At 42.8% G+C, this 25,380-nt stretch overlaps 1 protein-coding gene across 3 annotated transcripts; it reads right to left on the bottom strand.

Moving 5' to 3' along the window:
• Positions 1-487: 487 nt before the first annotated feature.
• On the bottom strand, positions 488-23,607 carry LOC100703229 (dual specificity testis-specific protein kinase 1). Of its 3 annotated transcripts, none has more exons than XM_019355285.2 (11): positions 23,464-23,607; positions 22,211-23,092; positions 12,566-12,687; positions 11,858-11,906; positions 11,188-11,334; positions 10,912-10,994; positions 10,297-10,387; positions 8,573-8,656; positions 7,337-7,423; positions 7,131-7,224; positions 488-5,800 (listed from the first exon to the last, which is right to left on the bottom strand). In XM_019355285.2, the coding sequence occupies exons 2-11, from the start codon at positions 22,415-22,417 to the stop codon at positions 4,563-4,565; spliced, it is 2,202 nt and encodes a 733-aa protein (XP_019210830.1). In that variant the 5' UTR covers positions 22,418-23,092; positions 23,464-23,607; the 3' UTR covers positions 488-4,562. The 3 variants fall into 3 exon arrangements, with proteins under 3 accessions (XP_019210830.1, XP_005465419.1, XP_019210831.1); XM_005465362.4 differs by having other exon boundaries at positions 23,184-23,566; XM_019355286.2 differs by having other exon boundaries at positions 22,933-23,567.
• Positions 23,608-25,380: the final 1,773 nt, after the last annotated feature.

Genomic DNA, 25,380 nt, shown 5'->3' with positions numbered 1-25,380 from the left:
TTCCTTGTCTGGTCCATCACTGGTCTTGGGAGACCCTACCAGAGGCTGCTGCTATCAAGAACAGCAGCACAGGTCAGCTTCAAAGACTTCCAAAACAACATATTATGTGAATGATTATTGCAAAGTAAATATATTTAATAGTTAATTATAGTGAGTGATTTAACTAATTACTTTATATGAACTGAGAATACAGGAAAAAGAAAATGTCAGTATGAGGCAATAAGAGACTAAAAAGACCAACAAAAAAGGCTTTCCAAGAAATTTGGACTCTTCTGGTTTGTGGTTTATTACCTAAAAACAACCAGAGTGAATGTTGCTGGTTCAAAACCTCCCATGTCTCCAGCAGATCATATCGACATATAACATTTGTAAGGGCTCCAAAAAATCTTAAGACCTTATTTTTCCCTTAAAGACCTCCAGGGGTCAATCCCTTCTCCACTATGTCATCTCCCCAAAGTAAAGGTTAAAAAGCAGCACTCAAAGAATCCACAGTTATATGTGTTTATTACCAGATGATTGCACACAGGTTTCTAGCTGTACAGCAGGAACAGAACTTGGAAATAAAGTAAGAAATTAAGGGATAAAAGATTATCCTGTGAGTATACATCACTCTACCTTTCGCTCCAAAGCACATACACACACAGTGTGTGAAATGATTTGTATAATAAATATGCATACCGGCTTCATATTTTCCAGTTACAACAGTGCAATCAAAATGAACATGTAGATAAGTAACATACACTGGAGGATATCTGATGAAAGCTGGGTAGTTTGTTGAGCCAGAAATACATGCACACACACATAAACATAAAAAATCAGCAGTAGCACAGATTTAAATAAAGCGCCATCTAACAGAAGCCTGGTCTCTTACTGCAAAGTGCTCCACGCTCAAGTGCAAAAATAAAGAATCTAAATGAAGAGCTTCTTCCTTCAACAAATACCAGTCGCTCCATCTCAAACACACATACACACAAATTCGGACTTCTATAAAAAACGTAGGAAGCAGGTCATCTTTATTAACTTTATAAATATTCCTCCTCCGCTACTGTCACACAAAATCAAAAGCATGTGGTTATCTTCCTGCGTCCAGACTGCTGGGAGCAGTAAGGACAAACTGAAATCACATGTTTCAGTTTGTTTCCACTCTGCAGCAGCACAGTAGTGTTTCCATCAGGGATGCTGCATCAGAGCTGCAACGCAAGTTCAACTTCCTCTTTACATGTCAGCAAAATGAGGTGTACAAATACAGCTCCTCCCTACCACACCAAAAACTACAACACAGTTTAAAAGAGCGTCCTGGTTTAAGTCTTTTCTGTAATAATATATGCCGTCTAAATCTCTTACAGCCGTCTGACTCACAGCATGTGGACATTTCATTCTTTATACCATCTGCTTGTCACCACACTCAAAATCTACCAACCACACATCAAATGTTTTTTGACAGTGGTTTGGAAACTATTCATAAAAGCGAACAAATATTTTGGTCTCTATGGATCGTTCCCACCTTCATAGCTGTATTGCAAGTGAATTTCCTAATAACACCAGTTTTATTAAGGCTAGATGTTAGGGGTGAGGTCGCTTTCACTATGTGCTGACACAGCTGGCTGTAGCTGGTATCTGTCTGTTCGACCTTACTTCCCCCAGCTGAGTCACTAACACTGGACCTCTCAGTCATGAGAGTGTTAATAAAATGATCATGCGGTACAGACTGTTTCGGAAGTTCATCCTCCAGCTTTGGTAACTGGAATTCTAATATTTTATTAGCCTCTTAATTAGCAAGTATGTGTATCAATGCACTGCGTCTTTTAGCTGATATCTTATTACAAAAGTCTCAGGTCTAAATATGGTCACGTCTGGCTCCAAAGGATCAACATGGCACCAGCCAAAGCACTATAGCTAAAGGCTTTAAAATGAAGAATCCACAAACCAATGGTTGACATCACAGTTGCTTCATCCATCTTTTATATACAATATAAAGTAAAGATCAGTGTGTATAAATTGCAGAAAACCAACCCCTTCGAACACAGTTTTGCAGGGATTAGTGCTGTCCAAGCTTGTGAGAATAGTTTGAAGAAGTGCAAGCATGAATTTTTGCCCCAAAATGAATGATAATGGTTGCAGCTGACCATACTCCAGTGGTGCACAGTGCTAGGGATGTAGGTCTGGATATACAAATAGTCCTCCAGCATCACACTAACTAGTAGTGGCTAGTATATATTCTATACCTGAGTATCAGCATCATGAATACTACATTTGGGGCAACCAATGCCAGAAATGGGCTACTTACCTATAGTAAGGTTAGGATTATGAATCACATTCCTTGGTATAGCAATTTGGCAAACTGCCCAGCTGTAACGAAAGCTTTAGTTGCTAAAGCTGATAAAGTAATTTTAAGTTAAGTTCAGCTAAGTTACCATCAGCCCTAGAAGTTTGAATGCATCATTCATCCTTATCCAAATCAAACCAGTATTTTGTTGCATGGGTTAGCTTGCAAATTGCACATGTTAGCAAGAATGCTAGTACGGATTAACATTAACCAGAGGAAAGACAGAAAAAACAAATGTTCCTACTATAAACCGAATGCCCTGGCAGTAGAATACTGACAGTAGTTTCAGAGTTTACATTTGTGAGACAGAACTAACATTCTTCTAGCTAATGTTAGCTCATGTTAGCATATCTGCCAACATGGGCAATTTTCTTATTACCAAGTATAAAAGCTATTTGTTTAGCCTCAGCTGATTTGCTATTGTCACTAGCAAAATACTATGAGAAGTTACATCAATGTTGGTTTTTTTGTCTTTATGTGGAGTTTATGAAGACCTTGATGTTTGTTGACATTCCTGGATTTGACTTCTAAGCTAGCACTAGCAGCTCTATAGATAGTGGTTTACACATTTGCCTAACACGTGAATGGTTGTTGGTATGAGACCAAGAGTACAGTCTATCTCTGTCTCATAAAGGGTATACAATTCTGCCAAATCAGAAACACAGAGCCATCTGCTGTGGCGACCCCTGGTTAGTAAGGGAGCAGCAAAAAGGAGCTGTTTCTTCAAAGCTACCCTTAGCTAGTGTTGGCACTAGGAAGGGAAAACAAGCAAGGCACTTTGGAGCATAAGCATCTCATCTTTTGGACTTCTGCAGAAAATTGAGTTCTGGATTTTTTTTAAAAAAAAGAAGGTAATTTTAATAATGTTATTATCAAAATTGGCAGCACTGTGGTTAGCACTGTTGCCTCACAGCAAGAAGGTCCTGAGTTCAATTCCACCATCAGGCCGGGGTCTTTCTGCCTGCGTTCTCCCCGGGTACTCCAGCTTCCTTCCACAGACATGCAGTTTGTGGGGTTAGTTTAACTGGTAACTCTAAATTGCTCATAGGTGTGAATGTGAGTGGTTGTTTGCTCTGTGACAAACTGGCGACCTGTCCAGGGTGTACCCTGCCCTTTGCCCTAAGACAGCTGGGATAGGCTCCAGTGACCCTGACAAGGATAAGAGAATGGATGGCTAACCAAAATTAAGCTTTTTTTTGCATTGGGGACGTTACAGTCTTACAAGTAGTGACATCAGTGGCTTGCACATGGAAATTTCAAGTTTCTAATTACCAATTGGTTAGGATACAGGTGTTATCAAGGGAGTATGCCAAGTTATAAATCATTTACTGATTATTTATACTCATAAACACAGTTAGCTAATTTACACTTATTTTATTAGGAAATTCATATTTTTTCCCAATTCAAATTTATTTTTGACACCATTTTTGTAAAAACTAAAACATCTAGAAATTGTCTATACAGAGATGTAAATAAATAATTAAATAATTTAGCTCTCGTTACTCATCACTGAGAACACAGTACAAAATATGGATGTAGCTTTCTGTTAAGAAAAATGAAGCCAATGTGGAAGTGCCTGTAAACCTGCATTTATCTCAGGGGACCAGATGATGATAGCTGTGGTTGCAAAAAGATTTCCAGTCCTCTGGAGGCACTTTGCTGCCGAGTTCAGTCACTCGATTTTACGTCATACTGAATAAAAAATGGAATCGATTTGTAAAGATGATTACGCCACGTTTCAAAGAGGAGTGTTAGCTGTGGCGTTTTCCTCTTGCTCACTGGCTAATGACTGCCCAATTGGCAAGTGGATTCAGTCAGGCCTGCCCCTCTTTGTCACATGTGTCTGGAAACCAGTTCTACATAGAGCGTGTTTGCTTCAGTGGAGATGGGAGTTCAGTGTAAGCCAGACTAGCTGCTCTGTCTGAATGAGCACCATCCCAGAGGCAGTAATGTTGACCCTGACTGGTTAGATGTATAGATCTGCTCAGCATACAATGTTGGAAGTAATAAAGTAAGCAGCTGAACCCTGGCCACCTCTTACTTTATGCCACCATGCTTCTCACTGTGACAGATTGTTATGTTTAATCCTCCATCCCAATAGATGGCGCTCTAATCAGCAGTATGTTAGCACAGGCTACAGTGACTGCACAGCTGCTAGAGTCAGTATTAAGCATTGAGTACCCACTTTGTCCACTTCATTTTGCCACGAGTTCAAAACAAGCGCCTTCGAGGATTCTTATGACTGGGCTTCTGGCAGGGAGCGGCCGGGCTCACACGACACAGAGGGCCCCGCCCCCACTAATCCATTTGTGTTGTGACACAGCAATGTTTTGGTTGCGACTGCTGACGAGGAAGCGCTGCCACCAGTTATGGTACCGTTGAGGTTCCGGTAGGGCCGCTGCCGTGGTAACGAAGCCCTTCTGCGGGGGGCAGGTATGGCAGCTGAACCACGGAGGCACAGCGAAGGGAAACTCAGGCCTACCAGGCAGCAGCCTGGACAGGAAATTGCCTCCTCCTGCTCAGAGGGCTCCCTTGGGTCCGAGGACAGGGCTCCACTGTAGTCACTTGAGCGGCCTCCTCGACCCCACTGCACTTGCTGACTGATTACAAGGCCTGAGCCGTTGTTGTTGTTCAGTCGTGGCAGAGGAGGCAAGGCAGACGGTGAGAAGGGAAGCCGCCAGCCCTTGGTCCGTATGGAGTTGCAGGAGGTAGAGGTGAGCAAAGGTCTTTCGGGTGTAGAGTTCAGGACACTCTCTGTTGCCTCAGGAGATTTGGTGCAGTCCATGGGTTCTGTAAAACTTGTGCTCTCCTCCTCTTCTTCGTCATCTTCCTCTTCCAATCGCTCCAGAGACACCATTTCCAATTCTACAGGAAAACCAGGATCCTCTGCCACCCGCCTATCCTTTCCAAAAGACTCTCTCCTCACACTTGGCTCATGTCTCATGTCTGCATGGCCAACCTGCAGCCTTCCTTGTATTCTCTCTGAAAGCTTTGTCCCCTTCATTGTGTCATCCTTCGTATCCTCCCACGTCCTATGCTTCATCGCCACCTCTCGAGCATCCTCATCCTTTTTTTCTTCCTCCCCCGCTGCGTGTCTGGGCAGAGCCACAGTCCGGCTGAGCTCTGGGGTGCAGGGCAGAGACTGGCACCTTCTCGGAGGCACTCTCATCGCTGACGCTTTTTTAAGAAGGTGGGGGGAGGTGCACATGTCAGGAAGTGCAGGTAGGGTAAAGGTCAGCGAGATGACGGACTTGCTGGGAGTGTCCAACAGTTTGCACCGTCCTCCGTTTAGGTCCTGTCTGAGAGAGAATGGGTTGACCCTTGCTGGGGTCCCGAGTAAAGGAGAAGGCAGGCTTCCTGGAGGTATCGTGTCTGACTGGCTCCTGGCCAAGCCTTGCCATAGCTGACTGTGGTCTGCAGGGTGATAGGGAGAGCTCCGGCATCGGTACGGGCTGACGTCTGCTGCCACAGGCTCTAACCAAGGGAAAGAAGGCAGAAGACGGAACAAGAGTCAGAGAGCACAATAGGTCACAAACCACAGAAAATACAAAGACATCATAGAATGTAAGAATATTCTTTTCACTGGTGGCAAGGCAGGATCACCCCGTGAAAAGGTCTCGCTATGCTCCCCTGTCTTCTCTTTGCCCTCACCTCCTACCAGCTGCAGTGAATGGCTGCTCTGTCCTCAGCCTCGTTCTGCCGGAGCTCATTATTATTAAGCTGGTATCATTATTCCTCCAGTCACTCACAGGGTAACGTCACATCGTTGGGTTCTTTTTTTATTTTTGACAAGAGATAGATAAAATGGAATATAATACTTCCAAATAAAAGAGTGTGTTGTCTTCTGTTATCATCTCACTGTAACTGATCTTTACCTGCCTCTTCTACAGTGCCCAAAGCTGCAGCTCCATTGAGGGCCAATGAGCCGGCTTCAAAAGTGAGGCAAAAAGTACAGTAAAGTAGATGCAAATGAAAAATACATGAATATGAAAAACAGTCTGCAGTGTAAAGACCTGACAAGGCTCCATCCTGCAAAGCTGATCCATCAGCTTCATTGGTCAGAACACCCTGAGGCCTGTTTGTTTTAATCTGTGTCTCAAGGTATTCGGACCATCACAAAGGTTTGAGGAGGCACACCGAAGAACAAATTGTGATGTTTATTATTCTGTAATGTCTTTCCTCAATGTGGAAAAAAAACATGAGCCATCATTTTAGTTCATAGTTTCAGGCATGTTTCAGTCAGCCAGAACTCAACAAATATAGATGTGACTTATTTATGTGCTGCAAACATCCTTAAACATCCTTTAAGACTAACAATACGCATGTTAAGGCTTTAATTTAATCAAAGGCAGCAGGTGGAGGTTTTTTCTCCTTGTTCAGGATCCAGCTGTAGTAAATAAAACTAAGTAGAAGCTCAGTTTGCACAAAACTACAGTTTTACTTTTGATTTGAGCTCGTTTTTGCTAGCACATGTTAGCATCCCTATCATCTTCAGCAGCCTCGTTCCAATGCAGTGCTGTTGTCAGCAGCAGCATGGCAGCTGGGCTCAAGTGGTAAAAGCACGTGTAGTTCTGTGTTATACATCTTTGTTGATTAAAACATGAGAACAACAATGCAGCAAGAGGATGAAACAAGGTTAGCTGTGGCAGTGATGGCAGCTGTAGCCAGCCTGTGTCTGAACATGCTTCAAAGCATCGCAGGGACACATCAGTGGGTCGGGCTTTAACCTGCTCTAGGACCCAGAGAGAGTGAAGCATTCAGAACAGTAAAAATACAAGTAATTAAATCAAAATGATCCTTTTACCAAGTGCAACAGGCGTGTCTCCCTGCTCCTCCCTCTCCAGGGGCTCCAACGTGAAGACGATGTCAGAGAACGAGGGTCGACTCTCTGCATTCATCTGAACGACACAGAGGAACAGAGCCACAGTCTTAGGATGCAGACAAAGCTTCAGTAGCTCCTGGTCATGTTTGGGTTGTGACCAATGAGACACTGAGTGTGCATATACTTACGTTACAGCAGGTCACGGCGAGATTAAAGAATGCTGGTGGGCAGTCCCCGACCATGTTCTCAAATGCATCCACATCCAAACCAAAGTCCTAGAGACAAACACACAGCTGGGAGAGTTAGAACAGCTTCAAAGTGTTTCAGCTCAAATCTTTAGCCTGGATTAGGTCTTACATGTCCCACGCCATATGATTGGTTTCGGTTAAACGTGAGCTAACCCTGAGTGTCTCTAGCTCAGGTGGGCCGACTACTAATTGGCAGGTTGGTGTTCAGCCTGCATGTCACAGGACACTGAACCTCCAGTTGCCCCAGTGTGACAAAGTGGAGGAGCAGTTGTAAAGCTCTCCATTTGTCCCATATGTGTTTACTTTATTTTGCACATTGTACACATTATTCTGTTTCTATGTATTTGCTATGATTTGCTATTTGTCAAGTAACATTGCTTCACTCACTATCCCGGGTTTGTTTGTGTAAGCGTTTTGTTGCCGGCAAATCAAACATTCTGCAAATTAAGTCAAATACTAAGTTATGTTTCTTTATATTTTATTATGTTACAGATTAAGTCATTTGTTCATACTTACTTTGTTTGTCTTTTCAGTTTTCATGAGGGTCAGGTGTGGGGAAACGCCCGCCTGGCATTTCCTTATTTTAAAATCCTGATGATGTCACGCATGACATCAGCGGGTCAAACTAAGTAGAGGTGTTTCTGTTTCCATAGAGATGCTTCCTTTTGTTTGTGTTAAGGTTTAAAGGGATTTGTTGAATGTTTTTCCTTTTGTTAATATTGCCATTTAGTTGTGTAAATGTGCATATTAGACGTGTGTAGAGGTTTTGTGTTTTTAAATCATTTGTGTAGAGTTTTACATCCCTCAGTTGAGTGAGTGGTACTGGCTGGGCAATTGGAGGGAAATTGATGGCCCTATTTAAAGCCAGTCTCTACCAGATGCAAGAGAGAGGAGAGGTGAGCTGTGTCACCAGAGCCATGTTATGTTGAGTTTTGTTAATTGAATTGATTTGGGGGGAAGTTTTGTTAAGTTACATTATATTAAGTTCACTGTAAATAAATTGCTCACCTTGGAAACCTGAAATGCCTGCCTAGTCTGCTTCCCTACCACCTTCCTTGACGTTCGTGTCCGACTACTTCACACCCAGTGCATTCCTCAGAGTGTGAATGTTAGATAAGGTACAGAGCAAAGTGCTGTCTGAATGTGTGTGACTGTGTGGACAGATTTATTTCCCACCTCAGTCCTTGGTAAAAAATCAGGATCAGCTTCAATCCGGGCAATGATCTCACACAGGATGATGCCATAAGCAAACACATCCACCTAAGAGAGAGGAGGTCCCGTTAGTCCTGGCAGTGTGTTAGGGCTCCAACTAGACTTCATACAGAAATAAAATTCAAAACCAGACGAATGAAACTACTTTAAGGCTCTAAAACATCATCGGATGAACATGACGTCTTTGATCAGTGCTCTGAAACAGGTGATGTTTCCACACAGGCAGGTATTGACTCATACAGGTCGAGCATGGTGGTGGCAGCATCATGCCCTGGAGCTGGTATGCTGCCAGTTGTACTGTAAACAAACTGGTAATATCAAATTGTTCTTCACCAGTTGAAACATGAATAAGAAACATACACCAAAGCTACTTTTGGAATTGGTAAAACAGGCTGAGACTGAGCTTCTGGAACAGCATTCCCAAAGCCCTGAAATCAACCTTATTGGAAACGTGTGGACTAAGCTTAAAAGCCAGGACTTTGCCAGGAAACCAACTCATTTAAATGAGCTCTGTGAAGTCTGGAAAGACCAAAGACAAACAGACAAAAACCCCAACCTGGAGAATTTGGGGGCAGAGTCTAATGGTTGGTAACTTTAAATGCAATTACACAAACATGGCCTTACGATTGACAGAGTTACACTGTGGTAGATTTCATTTTACAGTAGTTTTGTCTGGGAAAGTTGTTAGGCTGGTTTGGTACAGTTAATGTTAAGTAGAAGTATCCATTCAATGTAACCCCTTTTAAGGTTTCCCCAGTCTCACGTTTGGATCGATATCTGTGATCCTGACTTACAAGAACTGATCAGGTCTTTGATGACGTGCTAGGATGTGTGCATTGATTCTGACATGGAGAGCTAAGATGGCATGACGGCAAAGGGCTGTATAAATGTTATTTATACAGCGTCAGGGGAATTCTGAATCCATTACTTGTTGTAACTTTATTGCAGTTTATCATTTTGATAACAGCATTTTGGTTATTTGGTAAATGATTTATTGCCAGCCACATATTTAGTGAGAGCTGTTAATTATAGATTTCATTTTCTGCCAAAAAAAGAGCATTTAATACTTATTTTCATTAGAAGACCTCATTTCCCAGAATCCTTTGTTATAGAGATGGAAGTTACTCATGTTTAACTAAAAGTTTTGCGGGAAGCCATTATGATATGTTGCTCTGATGTTGGTCAGTTTTTGTGTTGTACACCCCTTTTTTGAAGTCTTATATAAAAACTGATGTCTGGTCCATTTTTCTTGGCTAAGTGGATTTGCCACAACATTACGTGGCTTTTCTCGGCTGCTTGTACTGAGAAATGTTGCTGTTGTAGCAGCTGCTAGTTACACCAGTTAGCACAGTTGTAAGCTAGCCCCAAGCTATCCCATCATATGTAACTGTGTGAAAGGATACTGGTCACTTAGTATCCTGTGTTTGTCAATTCTACAAACACACAAAGACAACACAAATAGCAACATATTCAAAGTAACAAGTTCAAATAAAAAAGAAGAGAAAACAGGGAAAGACAAGCACGAGGAATCAAGACAGTTTGTTAACATCAGCTAACATTAGCCACTGGCCCGTACCGAGTAAAGAGTTCTTTGCTCATAATGGAATAAAAGCAAGAAGGGTTACAACATGTGTCTGAGATTACACTCTAATACTCTACTCCAGTTTTACAGAATCAAAGACGCTCACCTTCTCATTGTAAAGTTCTCCTCTCAGAACCTCAGGGGCCATCCAGTACGGAGAGCCCACAATGGCCAGAGGCTGTTTCTCTGAACCATCACTGTAAAGAAACCAAGGCCAGTCCGTCATTAGGAACCTAATGTGAATGTTCTTCATGATCTATCTAATCACACTTAAAAAAATCCTGCCAATAATCACTTTGTAGATCATACATGAAAAAAGTATATATAATGTTTGAATCTCCAAAAGTTGATTCTGTTCATCTGGACGTAGCGTGGATGAGTGACGAAACGTTTCTCCCACAAAACGCTACGTCCAGATGAACAGAATCAACTTTTGGAGATTTACTTTCCTGGATGATTGAGAATGCATCAAGACATTTTAATATTAAGTCCCATTTAATTTAATGTGAGAACGATCAGAGCTGGAGTGGAGAATCACTGGATTTGATTTTTTTTAATAGAAAGTATTCAGCTGTCAGGTTACGATGTTTCCATTTTCCTTTTAATGTCTGGGACACATTCTGGTACCTGTGCACAAACAGACCACGCTCTCTAACAAAGACAAAACAGCTGTTTTTATTAAGTTTATAGAAGCTCAGGAGAGAAAAGATTCGTCCTGGACCTGTAATCAGGGATCTTCTCTGCCAGGCCAAAGTCTCCCACCACAGCAGTGAACGTGCCATTTTCACAGCGAACCAGACAATTCTGCAACAGAAAAACAGTCGAGAAATGAATATATGCAAACAACAGCTGGTAAAAACAGTTTAAACCACCTCAAAGAGTCTCATTCCAACTTGAACAACAACAAAGAACGATGAGAGAGACAGAAGTACAATTGAAAAAGTTTCTCATTTGTCTTTGCATTCATCAGTGCAGGTATGCGACTCGTGTGCTGTACCTTGGATGTGAGGTCCCTGTGGAATATGCCCTTACTGTGCAGGTACTGGAGCCCTCGGGCGATATCCAGAGACAGAGCCATCCTGACTCCCCACGACAGATACAGGTCACTGTCCAACAGCTGCTCAAGGTTACCCCCGTTTATGTACTGCACAGAAAGAGACGATAGGGTGAGCCAACACAAACAGATATAAGCAAGATCCAGAAATGCTGCAAGATCATTTATCTCGAAAGGGAAGCTGTCCTGTGGTCTGACCAATTCAAATCACAGGTGCCATGTCTCCCACTCTAAACCAGTCAGGGGATTCTTCCCAGCACAGTTTGAAACATGTGGCCCAACCTCAGACCTGTTACCCAGTGTGAGTATTCACTGCATTAAGGAAAATATATGAAGCAGGAAAGCTGCCCAAACACATACAGAGCTGTTAAAAGAGGGACTCAGACGTTTGAACAGACTGCTCACTAATTTGAAGTCTGGTGGTTTAATCCCCTGGTCCTCCAGTGACCCCGATGGGCCACTCTAAATGGGACACTTCTTGCTTTTGAATGTTTGAATGTCGTTTTTGCATTACTTCTAAATGAATATAGGAGGAGAGACAAATGAGAATAAGGTGTAGCTGTGGAAACCTGGAAATGTTGTCAGCATGAAGAGGACAAAGTAAAAGTCTTACCTCAGTCAAAGCGTGCAGCTGACCTTCATGCACACAAACCCCGAGAAACCTGACAGGAAGTCAAGAAACACGATTTAATCACTTCTACATGTCAGTAACCATGACGCCCAGCCAGCCATGGACAGCTTGGAATGTGTTGATATGGCCCCCCCTTGTGTCCCTCAGAGGAACGACAGAACATTTGTGTCACAACTTTAAAACTTTAGACTCAGCTGTTAAAACAGGACAACTTTGTAAATTAAAAATTGTTATTATTACACATTTTAGACTTCAATATGATTTGTTTTTGATCGTACTTTTATGAGGGGAAATGGGATTTCCATTTTAAACTCTACAAAAAATAAAGTGTAAAAAAAGTTTTTTTGAATTTTTTTTGAATGAACCTGTTAAAATATGCTGAAGTTATATCTGACAAAGATCTTATTCATGCAATAAATATAGAACAAACATTAATGTATAACATATACACAGTGCTTTTAAACGGTTTTTGCCCCTTTGCTCATTTGTATCTTTTTGGTATGTGTCACACTTACATATTTCAGATTATTGAACAAGTGTTAATATTAGACAAAGATCAGCAGAGTAAATGCAAAAAGCAGTTTTTAAAGGATGATTTTATTTATTAAAGGGAAAAATGTTCTTCAAATCTCACTGTAATCAAAATCAAACATTGAACGGTGAGTTTTTAATCAAAACATTTACACCTACCTAAGAATGTTGGGATGACACAGCCTGTTCATAAGCTGGACTTCTCGTAGCATGTTAGCTTTGTTGCTAGCCAGCGTGTTCATTTTCAGTGCCATCACCTGCCCTGTGATCCTGTGCTGCACCTGGTACAGAGAAAGAGAAGGCCAAAGGCAGAGAATGACTGTTCACAGACTAACACAGTGTGAACTTCTCTCCACCTCTGCTTCAACAAAGTCTGTCACAAAACCTCAAGTTGTGAAATTTTAGACCAGCATGTAACACAATCCTGTAACGTTGGACATCTTAACACCAGGCCATAAACTCTGGCTTAGACCCAGACCAACAGTATTGTTTGACTGATGGCCCTTAATATAAAGACTTCGGACTTTATGTTTCCAGATTTTTGCTTTAAGTTATTTTGTTATTTACATAATAATGCAAATAACCTAATAATGATCCTTTTTGCTGTTTTAGAGGAGCGGTGCTTCAAAGGATAGTTGCAGATTTCTGTCAGAATCTGCAGAAAATACAGTAAAAATAAAATGTTCACATTTCTCCAACGTGGTCTTCCTAACAGTTTCACCGGATGGTAGGAAATCGTTCGCGATGTCCTATCGGGCGCTTCTCCGGCGCTGATAATTGGCGTCTGTCTTGTGTCAGTGACGTAAAAGACGGATTTAATGCGACTTGACCGTTCAAACAGCAGTCGCTTTCTAAAACATCGGATACGTATCGGATTCAGTACCACATACGAAAGTGACCCAGATCGGATTTGAAAATATCGGATTTGTGCCGTTCACACTGTCATACCAAGATCGGATATGGGTCGCATAGGGGTGAAAAAATCGGATTTGATGCGCTTTCGCCTGCAGTGTGAACGTAGCCTCTGTCTCCCTCGCCTTATATTGGCTACTGCAGCTACAGTAGCTCATGTGGTCATCAGGGTCACTGACTGGTGCTTGCAAAGTTGATACAGTGTCTGCACCTCCAAGCACTCACATGCATTTGTGTTTGTGTGTGTATATTAATAGACAAGCTAATAGGCTTTCTGGATTTCCCATCACTCCTCCTGATCTGCACAAATCCACTGGGCTGTTACTGAGCAGAGCGCATGTGTGCGCACACACACACACACACACACAGTGCTTGTTAACAGTCTGAATGGCCCAGGAGTCTGGAGGTGTGGGACCTTATTGACCTAAAACCAACCAGGGGGCAGCGGGTCAAACAGGTGGTGGGCGGGGTGCGAGGGGTCACATGTGATGGCCCTGATTCCACCCGTTCTCCACTTATAATGAGAGGGGAGTGGACCTGTCTGTGCCTCCTGAAGTCCATTATGAGTTCTTTGGCTTTAAGGACGTTCAGCTTCAGGTGGTACACCGTCTCATCTCCATCAGAGATGGAGGGCTACTGTTGTGTTGGGTGCTGTGATTGGACCTTCAAACTGACAAGAAGGAGACTTAAGTCCCAATACTAACAGAACATGTAGCACTGTAGCAGCTGTCTCTGCTTCTCTGGTTGCATTTTCTGTGGTCTTTGTGCTGTTGTTGCTTATTGTGCATTGTAATAGAATTATTACACGAATAATATGCTCTGCTGTGTGACACAGAAAATCAAAGAACACTCTACTGTAGTTTTAGCGGATGAAATTAGTTAGTAAACATGTTATTACTGTGGTTTAAACAGTGTTTTCCCAAATTCCTTTTTTGTATGTTTGTCACACTTAAATGCGTCAGACCATCAAACAAATTTAAATATCAGACAAAGATAACACAAGTAAACACTAAATGCAGTTTCCAGATGAAGGTGTTTAGCCGTGTGTTAAAGAGCGATTGCCTTCCAAACCTAATAACTGGTTGGGCCACCCTTAGCAGAAAAAACTGCAATCAAGCATTTGCAGTAACTGTTAATGAGTCTTTTACCGCGCTGTTGGCCCACTCCTCTTTGCAGGTTTGTTGTAATTCAGCCACATTGCAGGGTTTTCAAGCATGAACCACCTTTATAAGGTCGTGCCACAGCATCTCAATCGGATGCAGGTCAGGAGTTTGACCCGCCCACTCCAAAGTCTTCATCTTGTTTTTCCTAAGCCATGCAGAGGTAGATATTCTGCTGTGTTTTGGGTCATTTTCCTGCTGCAGAACCAGGTGAGCTTCAGCTTGAGGTCATGACCAGATATGCGGACATTCTCCATCAGGATGTTTTGGTAAACAGCAGAATTCATGCTTCCATTTACCACAGCAAGTCTTCCAGGTGTTGAACCAGCCCCAGACCACCACACTAACTTCTTCATCTGCAGCAGGTTCTACAGGGAGTGCAGAATTATTAGGCAAATGAGTATTTTGTCCACATCATCCTCTTCATGCATGTTGTCTTACTCCAAGCTGTATAGGCTCGAAAGCCTACTACCAATTAAGCATATTAGGTGATGTGCATCTCTGTAATGAGAAGGGGTGTGGTCTAATGACATCAACACCCTATATCAGGTGTGCATAATTATTAGGCAACTTCCTTTCCTTTGGCAAAATGGGTCAAAAGAAGGACTTGACAGGCTCAGAAAAGTCAAAAATAGTGAGATATCTTGCAGAGGGATGCAGCAGTCTTAAAATTGCAAAGCTTCTGAAGCGTGATCATCGAACAATCAAGCGTTTCATTCAAAATAGTCAACAGGGTCGCAAGAAGCGTGTGGAAAAACCAAGGCGCAAAATAACTGCCCATGAACTGAGAAAAGTCAAGCGTGCAGCTGCCAAGATGCCACTTGCCACCAGTTTGGCCATATTTCAGAGCTGCAACATCACTGGATTGCCCAAAAGCACAAGGTGCGCAATACTCAGAGACATGGCCAAGGTAAGAAAGGCTGAAAGACGACCACCACTGAACAAGACACACAAGCTGAAACGTCAAGACTGGGCCAAGAAATATCTCAAGACTGATTTTTCTAAGGTTTTATGGACTGCTGAAATGAGAGTGAGTCTTGATGGGCCAGATGGATGGGCCCGTGGCTGGATTGGTAAAGGGCAGAGAGCTCCAGTCCCACTCAGACGCCAGCAAGGTGGAGGTGGAGTACTGGTTTGGGCTGGTATCATCAAAGATGAGCTTGTGGGGCCTTTTCGGGTTGAGGATGGAGTCAAGCTCAACTCCCAGTCCTACTGCCAGTTTCTGGAAGACACCTTCTTCAAGCAGTGGTACAGGAAGAAGTCTGCATCCTTCAAGAAAAACATGATTTTCATGCAGGACAATGCTCCATCACACGCGTCCAAGTACTCCACAGCGTGGCTGGCAAGAAAGGGTATAAAAGAAGAAAAACTAATGACATGGCCTCCTTGTTCACCTGATCTGAACCCCATTGAGAACCTGTGGTCCATCATCAAATGTGAGATTTACAAGGAGGGAAAACAGTACACCTCTCTGAACAGTGTCTGGGAGGCTGTGGTTGCTGCTGCACGCAATGTTGATGGTGAACAGATCAAAACACTGACAGGATCCATGGATGGCAGGCTTTTGAGTGTCCTTGCAAAGAAAGGTGGCTATATTGGTCGCTGATTTGTTTTTGTTTTGTTTTTGAATGTCAGAAATGTATATTTGTGAATGTGGAGATGTTATATTGGTTTCACTGGTAAAAATAAATCATTGAAATGGGTATATATTTGTTTTTTGTTAAGTTGCCTAATAATTCTGCACTCCCTGTAATTAGATTGGACCTCAGAGGATCTCCAGAATGACCTCTGCTGGCTACAGTCGAAGACTGTGCCGTGTGACCCTGAGACAAGATCCTCTCTGCAGAAGCAGCTAGCTGTTTCAAGATGAAGGCTAGCTAGTTAGCAACAATTCTCTACTTTCTCTCTACTTTAATTGCTTTTACCTTTTAAAATGTGACTTGACCTGGAGAGCTCTGCACAAGAATTAAAATGTGCATGAACTGTTGGTCCTGTGTGCAAATAGCAAATAAAAATCTTGAAATCATCTTTATTTTTTTCCATTTTAGAGAATGAAAACATGTACAAACTGATTTTTCTGGTGAGCAAACCAGACAATTCTAAGAACAAGCTATCCAAGTTTAAGTGTGGGAAACACCAAAAGCATTCATTCATTTATGTGTGAGACAATTAAAATGGTCAGAAATAAGGTGATGTTTCCACACTCACGTCTGCACTTTCACACTGACAATAAAAGCTTTTGCTCTTTCTTTGGCTCTGGGGGGGTAAAGCTTTGGCTTATGAGAAGAAAAATCTCCACTTTGTGTAAACCTCTCCCTGAGCAAATAATAAGGCGTGCTGCTTTGCTTGCCTTCACATCTTCTCGAGCGCTGCACAGCCTCCGCTCAGGAGGCGATCACTCGTGCACACACAGTTACCTGGAAGAAAAGTGGACTGTGGTGCAAAAGAGGAAAGTTGTTGATGTCCCTAAATGTGCTCCCATCCACCTTCTGCATATTTGTTATTTATTACAAAAAGAGGTATTAAAAAAAAGAAGGAAGAAAATAAAGAAAGAAGGTTTCATTCTGCTTTTTGTGTAACAGCACCAAGTTTGCAGGCATGCGAGCAGCAGACACAAAGCTCTACACTGTAGTCACACAGCAGCTTTACTTAATGCGATTGAGCTGCTCTACTTTGGGGGAAGTGATGCAGTGCAGCAGAAAACTTCACACTACAGGTGCAGCTGTTTACAATAATGACACACATGCTCGTAACTATTCTGTCTTTAGCCAGTTTACATTTTAAAATGGAGCTGCTTGATGAGCTCTGGAAACCCAACCACACCCGAGACAGAGTTAACACGACTTGGCCTTTTTGAATAATCCTGGTATCAAACCACATGTGTGAAAGTTGACCACACAAATCTGAAGTTTCTTTGTACCACATATAAAGGAACTTCAGACTTTTTGGGTTGCAACCGTCCCATTTACCCAGGCTAGGACTACAGAAACTTATGACCACCCTCGGCTGGGCTTGTGTCTCCTCTCGACCTCTAACCAGTGCTCTTTTGCATGTAAGGCAAATGTCTTATACGCATACATAATGTGATAACAAGAATATGGGGAAATAGTTGATGTTGGAAGGTAGTTGTAGCTCACACATGAATACACAGCTACATATGGCTAAATCAAGGTAACAGCAGGGTAACCCACCAACAGGGTGATGCACCTGTACGGCAACACATGTAATACAAACAATACCAACAGTGACAATTCTGAAAATGAGAGTAACATAACTTTAAAGGTATAAATAATAATAATAAACAGTCTTTTAGGTAGAGCTGTTTTTTTATGCTGCTACTGTTTCTTCAAACTGAAACGACACACAGATGCATTAGCCTGTTAAATGAACACTGTCCATTAATACAGATGGATAGGACTAACAGCATTTGCTGCCTAGCTCCCACATTAGCATTACTGTTTTATTATTAGTCATAAGTGCTATGGTAATGATAAGAGACCACTAATGTACAGCAATAATTAAACCTGAACCAGCCAAGTTGCGTAACTGTTGGTACTGACACTGCTGCACGGCTCCACCGTGACTGCAACATATGCTGGTCTATTTCACGCTCTTGCCAACATGCACATTGCTCTGGATGGAGCAATGTGCATGTTGGACCAGGAGCATCCGAGTGGTTATCTTCAACTACACAACAGACGACAACAGCAGCTTCTTCTTTCCTGCTGAGCATAAAATAAAAGTCAAATGCACATGGTCACATGAGCCATCGGTTGAGTCATTAAGGTCACGGGTTCACGGTGCTCGCTCGTAGGAGGTCGCTGGGGTTCTCTCAGTCATTTTAGGACTTCTAGCTTACAGTATGAAGGATGCGATTTAGCGTTTTGACAGGGTGGATCGACTACTATTAGGACAAGGTGACAACCTCACTAGGGGGTAAAATATCTGGAACTTCACATCAGCAGTTTAGTAATTATGAAGCTGTTTGGATGAGAGCTGAAACAGTCTTTGGAAAAATAAAGAAAGATGCTGGTAGCCTTCAGCTTGACCTCAGACTGCTGAGCCATCATAGTTAATATTTCATGGACCCTTTGATGAATGAATGCATCAGTACTGTAGGTCCAGTATCAAATACTACTTAATGTTTGGTAAATCAGTGACAGACCCTGCACTTGCTTACCTACTGCAGTGTAACTGCTATGCAAGGTTTAAGGAAGCTACATCATGATCAGGCACTAACCGAGGCAGTCGTGTCAGCCTCTAATACTGAGTGTGGATGTGTCCTGAGAGCTGTCAGCAGCTGATGAAGTGTACATGAATCCATGGATGAGACAACATCCAGGACTGGAGGTATTTGTTGCTCCGCCCCCTGGAATTTTAAATGGGACACATATGATTCACTAAATCCAACCACAGGAAAGTTTCTGTTTCTATATGAGGCTAAAATCAGAAATGTAAAATGTAGATTAAAATCAATGTTTTTACAAGTTTACGCATGTATTTCTGAGTAATATTTTTTCTTTTGGGAAATTGTCAAGTTGTGTCTTTGTTGAAAGGAGCTGCGGAGAAGTTTGCTAAGATGTCAGTCTGACTTCTGTACAGCCAAAAAGAAATAAGAGTAAAAGCTCTAAAACTGACTGAGTAGCTGGAATTCTGTAGAACAGCTGTTTCCTGTACAGGAAGTGGTGGCCGTCTTGGAAAATGGTGACCAATTTGAAAATTGTTTCCAATGACTGACGAAACATGCTAATTTACTTTGACTGAAGGCTTTAAACAAAAACTTTCCCTGTTTTTTAAAAAGAGAGGAGTGAGTGTCAGTGAGAGTGGAATCACTCATCATCTGTTTTCATTCTGAACATTAACACAAACATTGATAAATAGGAGTGAAGACCCTGCTGTGAGCGGTTTGCTGAATAGCTTGGTGATAATGTTTTCTATTCCTGGAAAGGAAGAAGAAAACAAGTCTTAAAAGCTTTGCACATGTTTGGTTTTCCTTTGTCTCCTCTTCTCAGTTCAATACGATCTCATTTGTATATCCCCAGTCCATAATGGTTCATAATGGTTCATAATGGTTTACTCATTTAGCACTGAAATCAGATGATTTCCTACAATGACTGTGGGGAGGAAGAACTCCCTTTTTAAAAGACAGCGAGTCTCTGGTGGTAGTGAGTGCTCGTACTATCTGAAACAGATTCCATGTAATTGCAATTGGATCCCATTCAGTTACAGTCTGATATCACACCGACTTTTTTATGGCAACGTTTACACCAGGTTTCAGTGACAGCGCTTGACAACACGACAACTTTGTCGTGTTGATAAAACAGAAACTGACAAAGTTTAATTTTGAGGACACAATTTGTACTTTAAAAAAGGTGAAAATTGCCATAATATTGTATCTTGAGTGAAGTACAGTGAAATTGTATCGCTGGCAAAAACTGTCCTGCAGTCATCAGTGAATTTATTGGGGTAGCGCTTCCCATAGCCACAGATCAACTGGCACCTGTTGATGTAAATCTGGTACATGAGTGGGTACCGGAGCCGTAAAACGGGTCCAAGCTTGTGCCTCAAGCACAGTTGGTGCCACTAATAACTCAGAGTTGGACAAGTGGGAAAAACTCCATAACAGGAAATGAAATCCTATCTCAGGAACACTTTGATCAATCAAATCCAAACTGCCAAAATGGGCCTGTGACTCCGCCCACGCACTTATGCTCTGTTTAACCTTCTGTGTCCCACTGTTGACTAATAACAACTGCCACTGGTCGGCAAGTGTGTACCACAGACTAGAGACACTTAATCATAAATTAGGATTAAAAACCGATATATGTGCATCAAATAGTTTCCATGTTTTGATGGCAAATCAAAACACACTGGCTGTAGTTTGTATCCTGTCAGAAGGCTGTTTAGCTCCGCTGTCAACATGCCCAGTGTGAAGTATCCATGTCTGTGTGCTCCAGAGGAGGCTGTGAAATGTTGTGAAAAGAGCCAGAAACAGGTCAGAGAGTGTCTGCTGCAACGATAAGCAAGGGGTTAAACTGGTCTTACTGAAGCTTTGAGCATCATCACTCTGACGTCATCAGCAAATAAACTCTCAGATGATGTATCAACGTAATCAGACCCTTTATCACAAGGAAATGTGGCTTTTTAAAAACACTGTGGGCTGCATCTGTGGTCCTAGCATCACATCATAGGTGGCTAGCTGTCACTTTTTTAGAGAATACTTTATTTTCTCGTTAGAGAAGGGTTGCACATCTAGTCTGCTGGCAATAACTGCAAACATATCATCACTAAATAATTTCTGCATGTTTATGCACAGTTTCCTATGTTAGAGCTCTGACTTCAGCTAAGGAGGTAAGGGCTCAGGTCAGGAGGAAGAGAATGAGGTGACGAGGGAGCAGTGGAGGAGGAGTGTGATGAAGCAGAGGCTTACTTCTAATGCCATCCAGCCATGTTGTTGAGCCAGCTCCAAACTACATGGTCATTCATTTTATTATTGTCTTATGCTGATGACTAAGTTTATTATTCAGCTCATATACAATTCAGTTTTATTTATACACAACAACAGTCACAAATCACAACAAATCACAACAACAGTCGCCTCAAGGTGCTTTATATTGTATGCTAGACCCTACAATAACACATACAGAGAGAAACCCAACAATCATATGACCCCCTATGAGCAAGCACTTTGGCGACAGTGGGAAGGAAAAACTCCCTTTTAACAGGAAGAAACCTCCGGCAGAACCAGGCTCAGGGAGGGGCGGGGCCATCTGCTGCGACCGGTTGGGGTGAACACTTCTCCCATCCGTACACCCCACCCATTTAAAATCCCATCGTACGGTGATAGAAAATATGAATTAACACTTTTCAATGGTTTATTTGATATATTCAAGTGTTTCCCTCAAAGTTCTTGGGAATCACTCTATGGGAATACTAATCAGGTATAGAGGGTTAAACTGCACGAGTTCATATTTCATTTAGTCTCACAAACACTACAGTGCAGAGATACATGACTGTCACCAAGGGTGGCTTTATGTGCCGTCACATATTCTTTTCAGCTTGTGGATCATGGCATAAATAAGAAATCAATAGCTTATTAGCTGACAACAAAGCATTATTAATAACAACTACAAACTCTCTGCAGGTAGAACATCTTAACTGTCTGATGTCTAATAAATTAATATAACTTAAGAGTATGTGACTGAAAAATGCCTAAAAAACCCCAAACAAACCAAAAAAAAACAGAAGTAAAAGGTTAAAAATAATCCAGAGTGAGAAACTGGCTGCAGCAGCTCAGATCACATACTCTATCTATTCCAACAGCACGGCTTGGTAGTACAAGAGTCAAGATGGTGAACTGACCTGTCTGCACTCCAGACTGTCACCGAGCAACGGAAAACATTAGAAAAATACAATAAAGACGACCCAGGACTATTGAGCAGATAGAATCTGCTATTAGACAGTGGGCCCATATTCCTCTAGAGAGGGGGATGCTACACAGTGGGAACCACAGCCCTGTCCCAAGTGTTGGAGCTGTAAAACCTGCAGGACACCGGCCCTCGAGGCCTGGAGGTCCCCACACCTGCTATAAAGTGTCAGGCACCAGCCACTGTCTGTGTATCTGAATGTGTGGGAAGATGAAGGAAAATATCTTCTTCACTGGAGGATTATGGGCACACCAGCAGAGGACTACTCTGACGCTGTAGTAGACTCAGAAGGTGAGGTCACATACCTTGAAGACCTCCGAGAAGAAGCCTGAACCGATCTTCTCACAGAAGAAGTCATCGATGCGGGCCAGGCTGGACACAGCACTCCTCAAGGCTCGGTACGAGGAGGGCCGGATCCGGTTGGGTGCGTGGATGCTATGAAGAGCTGGCTCATCTAGGCTGCCGTGACCCTCCTCTGGGTCGCAGAAGCAGCACTCGGAGTGGTAGTCCATAGTGCTGACAGTTCTCCAGATGCTGTTTCTCAGACCACCGCAGTCCTCGTGTACGAGGTGATGGTGCCTCCCACCATCATAGTGTCACAAAGACCAATGAGGGGACAGTATTGTTTAACCACGGCACTGCTGTGGTCGCATCTTTGTTGCAGGCATCACCCCGATGTGTGCTGTAGGTTACTGCTCAGTTCATGTCCTTCTTCCGTTACTGAGCCAAACATCTCACCTGTTCATCATCCCCCCCATGCTGTCCCTGGCCAAGTCCCCAACAGCTCCTGGCTGACAAAGTTTCAACTCTTGGAGGGCAGGGATAGCTGAGTAGGTAGAGTGGTGGCCCCATGATCGGAAGGTCGGGGGTTCAAATCGACTGAACGGCTACCCCGAGGTACCCCTGAGCAAGGTACCGTCCCTACACACTGCTCCCCGGGCGCCCAATGGCTGCCCACTGCTTCACTGAGTGAATGGGTTAAATGCAGAGAGGAATTTCCCCACGGGGATCAATGAAGTATACGTACATTAACTCTTCCAAGTCACGCAGTCTTTAGAATTCCCGCTGCCCATGAACGCCTCCTCAGCGTGTGGGGGAGAGAGGAGGCTCGGTTCCCTCCGTCATCCCGCAAGCTTGATGGATGCCGCAGTTCCACGGCATCGGGAGCCGGCCAAACACGCAGATCCCTGCGGAAGCATTAAAGACACATTATTAGGAACAGCACCCTTTACTGTGGCTGCAGGTGGATTTACAGTAAGAGAGCACGGTCCGCATCACCGCGTATCACTGCGCTGTTTGCTCCGCAGAACAGAAGCTCGGGCCCATCCCCGACTGGAACCATGACACCAGCAGCCAGAGTGACCACCACCTCCACCCAAACACATCGGGCTGGCTCCACCGGACTGCCAGGCTAACTAAGACTGACAGGCCCCATTAAACCTGCTGCTTTAGAATAAAGAGTCCCGCTGATGCAGCGTCCTGATCCTCCCTGTAATGCGCCTCCCTCGATGCTGATAACGGGAGCTTCCACAGGCACAGGCACACGTAGACGGCTCACCTCTGTCCCACGATGTGACCGGGGACGTCCTGCACTCCGAGGACCGGAGCGTCTGCTGCTCCTAATCCCGTGTGTCTCCGTGCTTCACCGGGAGCAGGCTGGGACGGATACCACAGACGAAAGTGGCCGAACCAAGCGCCCGAGAGGCACTCGAACTGCTTCCTGCTCGAAACTTCATAGCAAAACTCTTAATCGTGTATTTCTTCAGGGGGTGTTTTGTTTGTTTTTGATGGATTAGATTGAATATACAGCAACAAATCCTGAGCTAAGTAACTGAGTTCTGCGACCAACAATACAAACGGAAGGTTTACAGAGGTCCTAACTAACGCTACAAAACAGGAGTGTTTACTGGGAAAATGCTTTCTACGTGATGCATGTATGGAACATGTTCACAGTCAGGACGGGACTGCATAAACCTAAACAGTTGCACAAATCACACAACAGGTTATTAGCAAGAATATTATTGAAAGAGTTAATACATCATCATGTTTTATTTGGTAAATATTAGTTGTTTTTAATTATTTCTTTTTTCTCTATTTTTGTAAGGTTACCCTGAGTTTTCAGTTCCAGACTTTTATTTTGAAGACCAAGTGGTACAACTTCCTTTAAACCTCCCTCCCCCACCTCTGTCGAGCTCAACACTTGGCACAGACAGGACGGAGCTGTGATTGGAGAAGATGGGGAGGCAGAGGCTAACCCCAACAGCTGATCTGAGGTCAGTCTGCGGCGGGAACACTTGCGATTTACTACAGGAAACCGATCCCGAACCAGCAGTTGAGCCGGAAGTGGAGCACTGTGGCAATGACACACATTTTGAAATTAAAATAAATAAATGAACAAACCGATGAAGAAAAATACATGAACAGATGAAATAAGTATAAAATAAAAATGAAACACAGCAGCTGCTGTAACATGACATCATTTACTTTGGAGGATAATTTCTGAATCAAACACTAAAAAACAAACAAACCCCACCATATTCATAGGAGTGACGACCCCCACCCCTACCCCCACTCCCCCTGTGTCCTACTGACATGTTTTTCCTGTTCACGTTGGCGGAAGTGATGAGGGAACTATCTGCAGCTACTGCACCATCAAACAAACACATCATTATAGTATAAATTCAATGCTTGAAATATGGCGACTATGTTTGATATAAGGCTGTGAAATAAGAATAAAATAACAAAATAAATAAATAATAATAAAAGATTTTTTTTAAATAAAATAAGCAAAGGCTTAAAAATGACGTCAGCTACGAGGATGACATCATGGGTTTGGATTCATCAACAGAGGCAATGTTTCCCTCTTTCTATGACATGATGGAGTGAGCAGATATATTTGGAAAAAATAATAATAAATATGGAAATAACTGTATTGTAAACAGGTGTGAATAGAAAATATCCACTGATTGTAATGATATCAATATAACAATTGTTAAGTACTGAGCAGGTCATAGAAGAGATCTCAGAACCACTAACCAACATTTGCATCGCATCAATGGGAAATAAGTCATATTGGGCCGCTGTAGAAAACTGGAGATACACATCACATCATGGAGAGAAAAACTTGAAATAAGTTATTAGAAAAGTTCTGAGATAAACATAAATTATTCTCCGACAATCAATACAGATTCAGATCACACAGTTACACATCGCCAGCATTAACTGACTCAGTGAGATTACAGGTACTATAGATTGGAAACAGTACGCAGCCTGAGTATTTCTAGAGGGGGGGGGGACCCGACCAGAAACACTGTGACAGGAAATGACAGGAAGTTGAGAGAAAATTCCTCATTATGCTTGGACATTTCTTGTGATGTCCCCCAGGGGTCCGTAATGGACCCAATACTGTTCACTGTTTATATTACAAAATCAAATATATGTAGCGAGTTGTAAAGAAGGACTTATGATAGGATAG

The sequence above is a fragment of the Oreochromis niloticus genome, linkage group LG6 (genome assembly GCF_001858045.2).
Source record: "Oreochromis niloticus isolate F11D_XX linkage group LG6, O_niloticus_UMD_NMBU, whole genome shotgun sequence".
NCBI classification, from domain to species: Eukaryota; Metazoa; Chordata; class Actinopteri; order Cichliformes; family Cichlidae; genus Oreochromis; species Oreochromis niloticus.
Note: the sequence above shows the minus strand (reverse complement) of the source record. Positions and strands in the feature narration are given on the sequence as shown.

Excerpts from the sequence above, each read along its gene's own strand:
- LOC100703229 (XM_019355285.2), bottom strand. The coding sequence starts at position 22,417 with ATGGACTACCACTCCGAGTGCTGCTTCTGCGACCCAGAGGAGGGTCAC. Across the intron at positions 8,657-10,296 it reads GAGAACTTTACAATGAGAAG|GTGGATGTGTTTGCTTATGG; the intron begins GTGAGCGTCTTT and ends CCTCTCTCTTAG. Across the intron at positions 7,225-7,336 it reads TCGCCGTGACCTGCTGTAAC|ATGAATGCAGAGAGTCGACC; the intron begins GTAAGTATATGC and ends TGTGTCGTTCAG.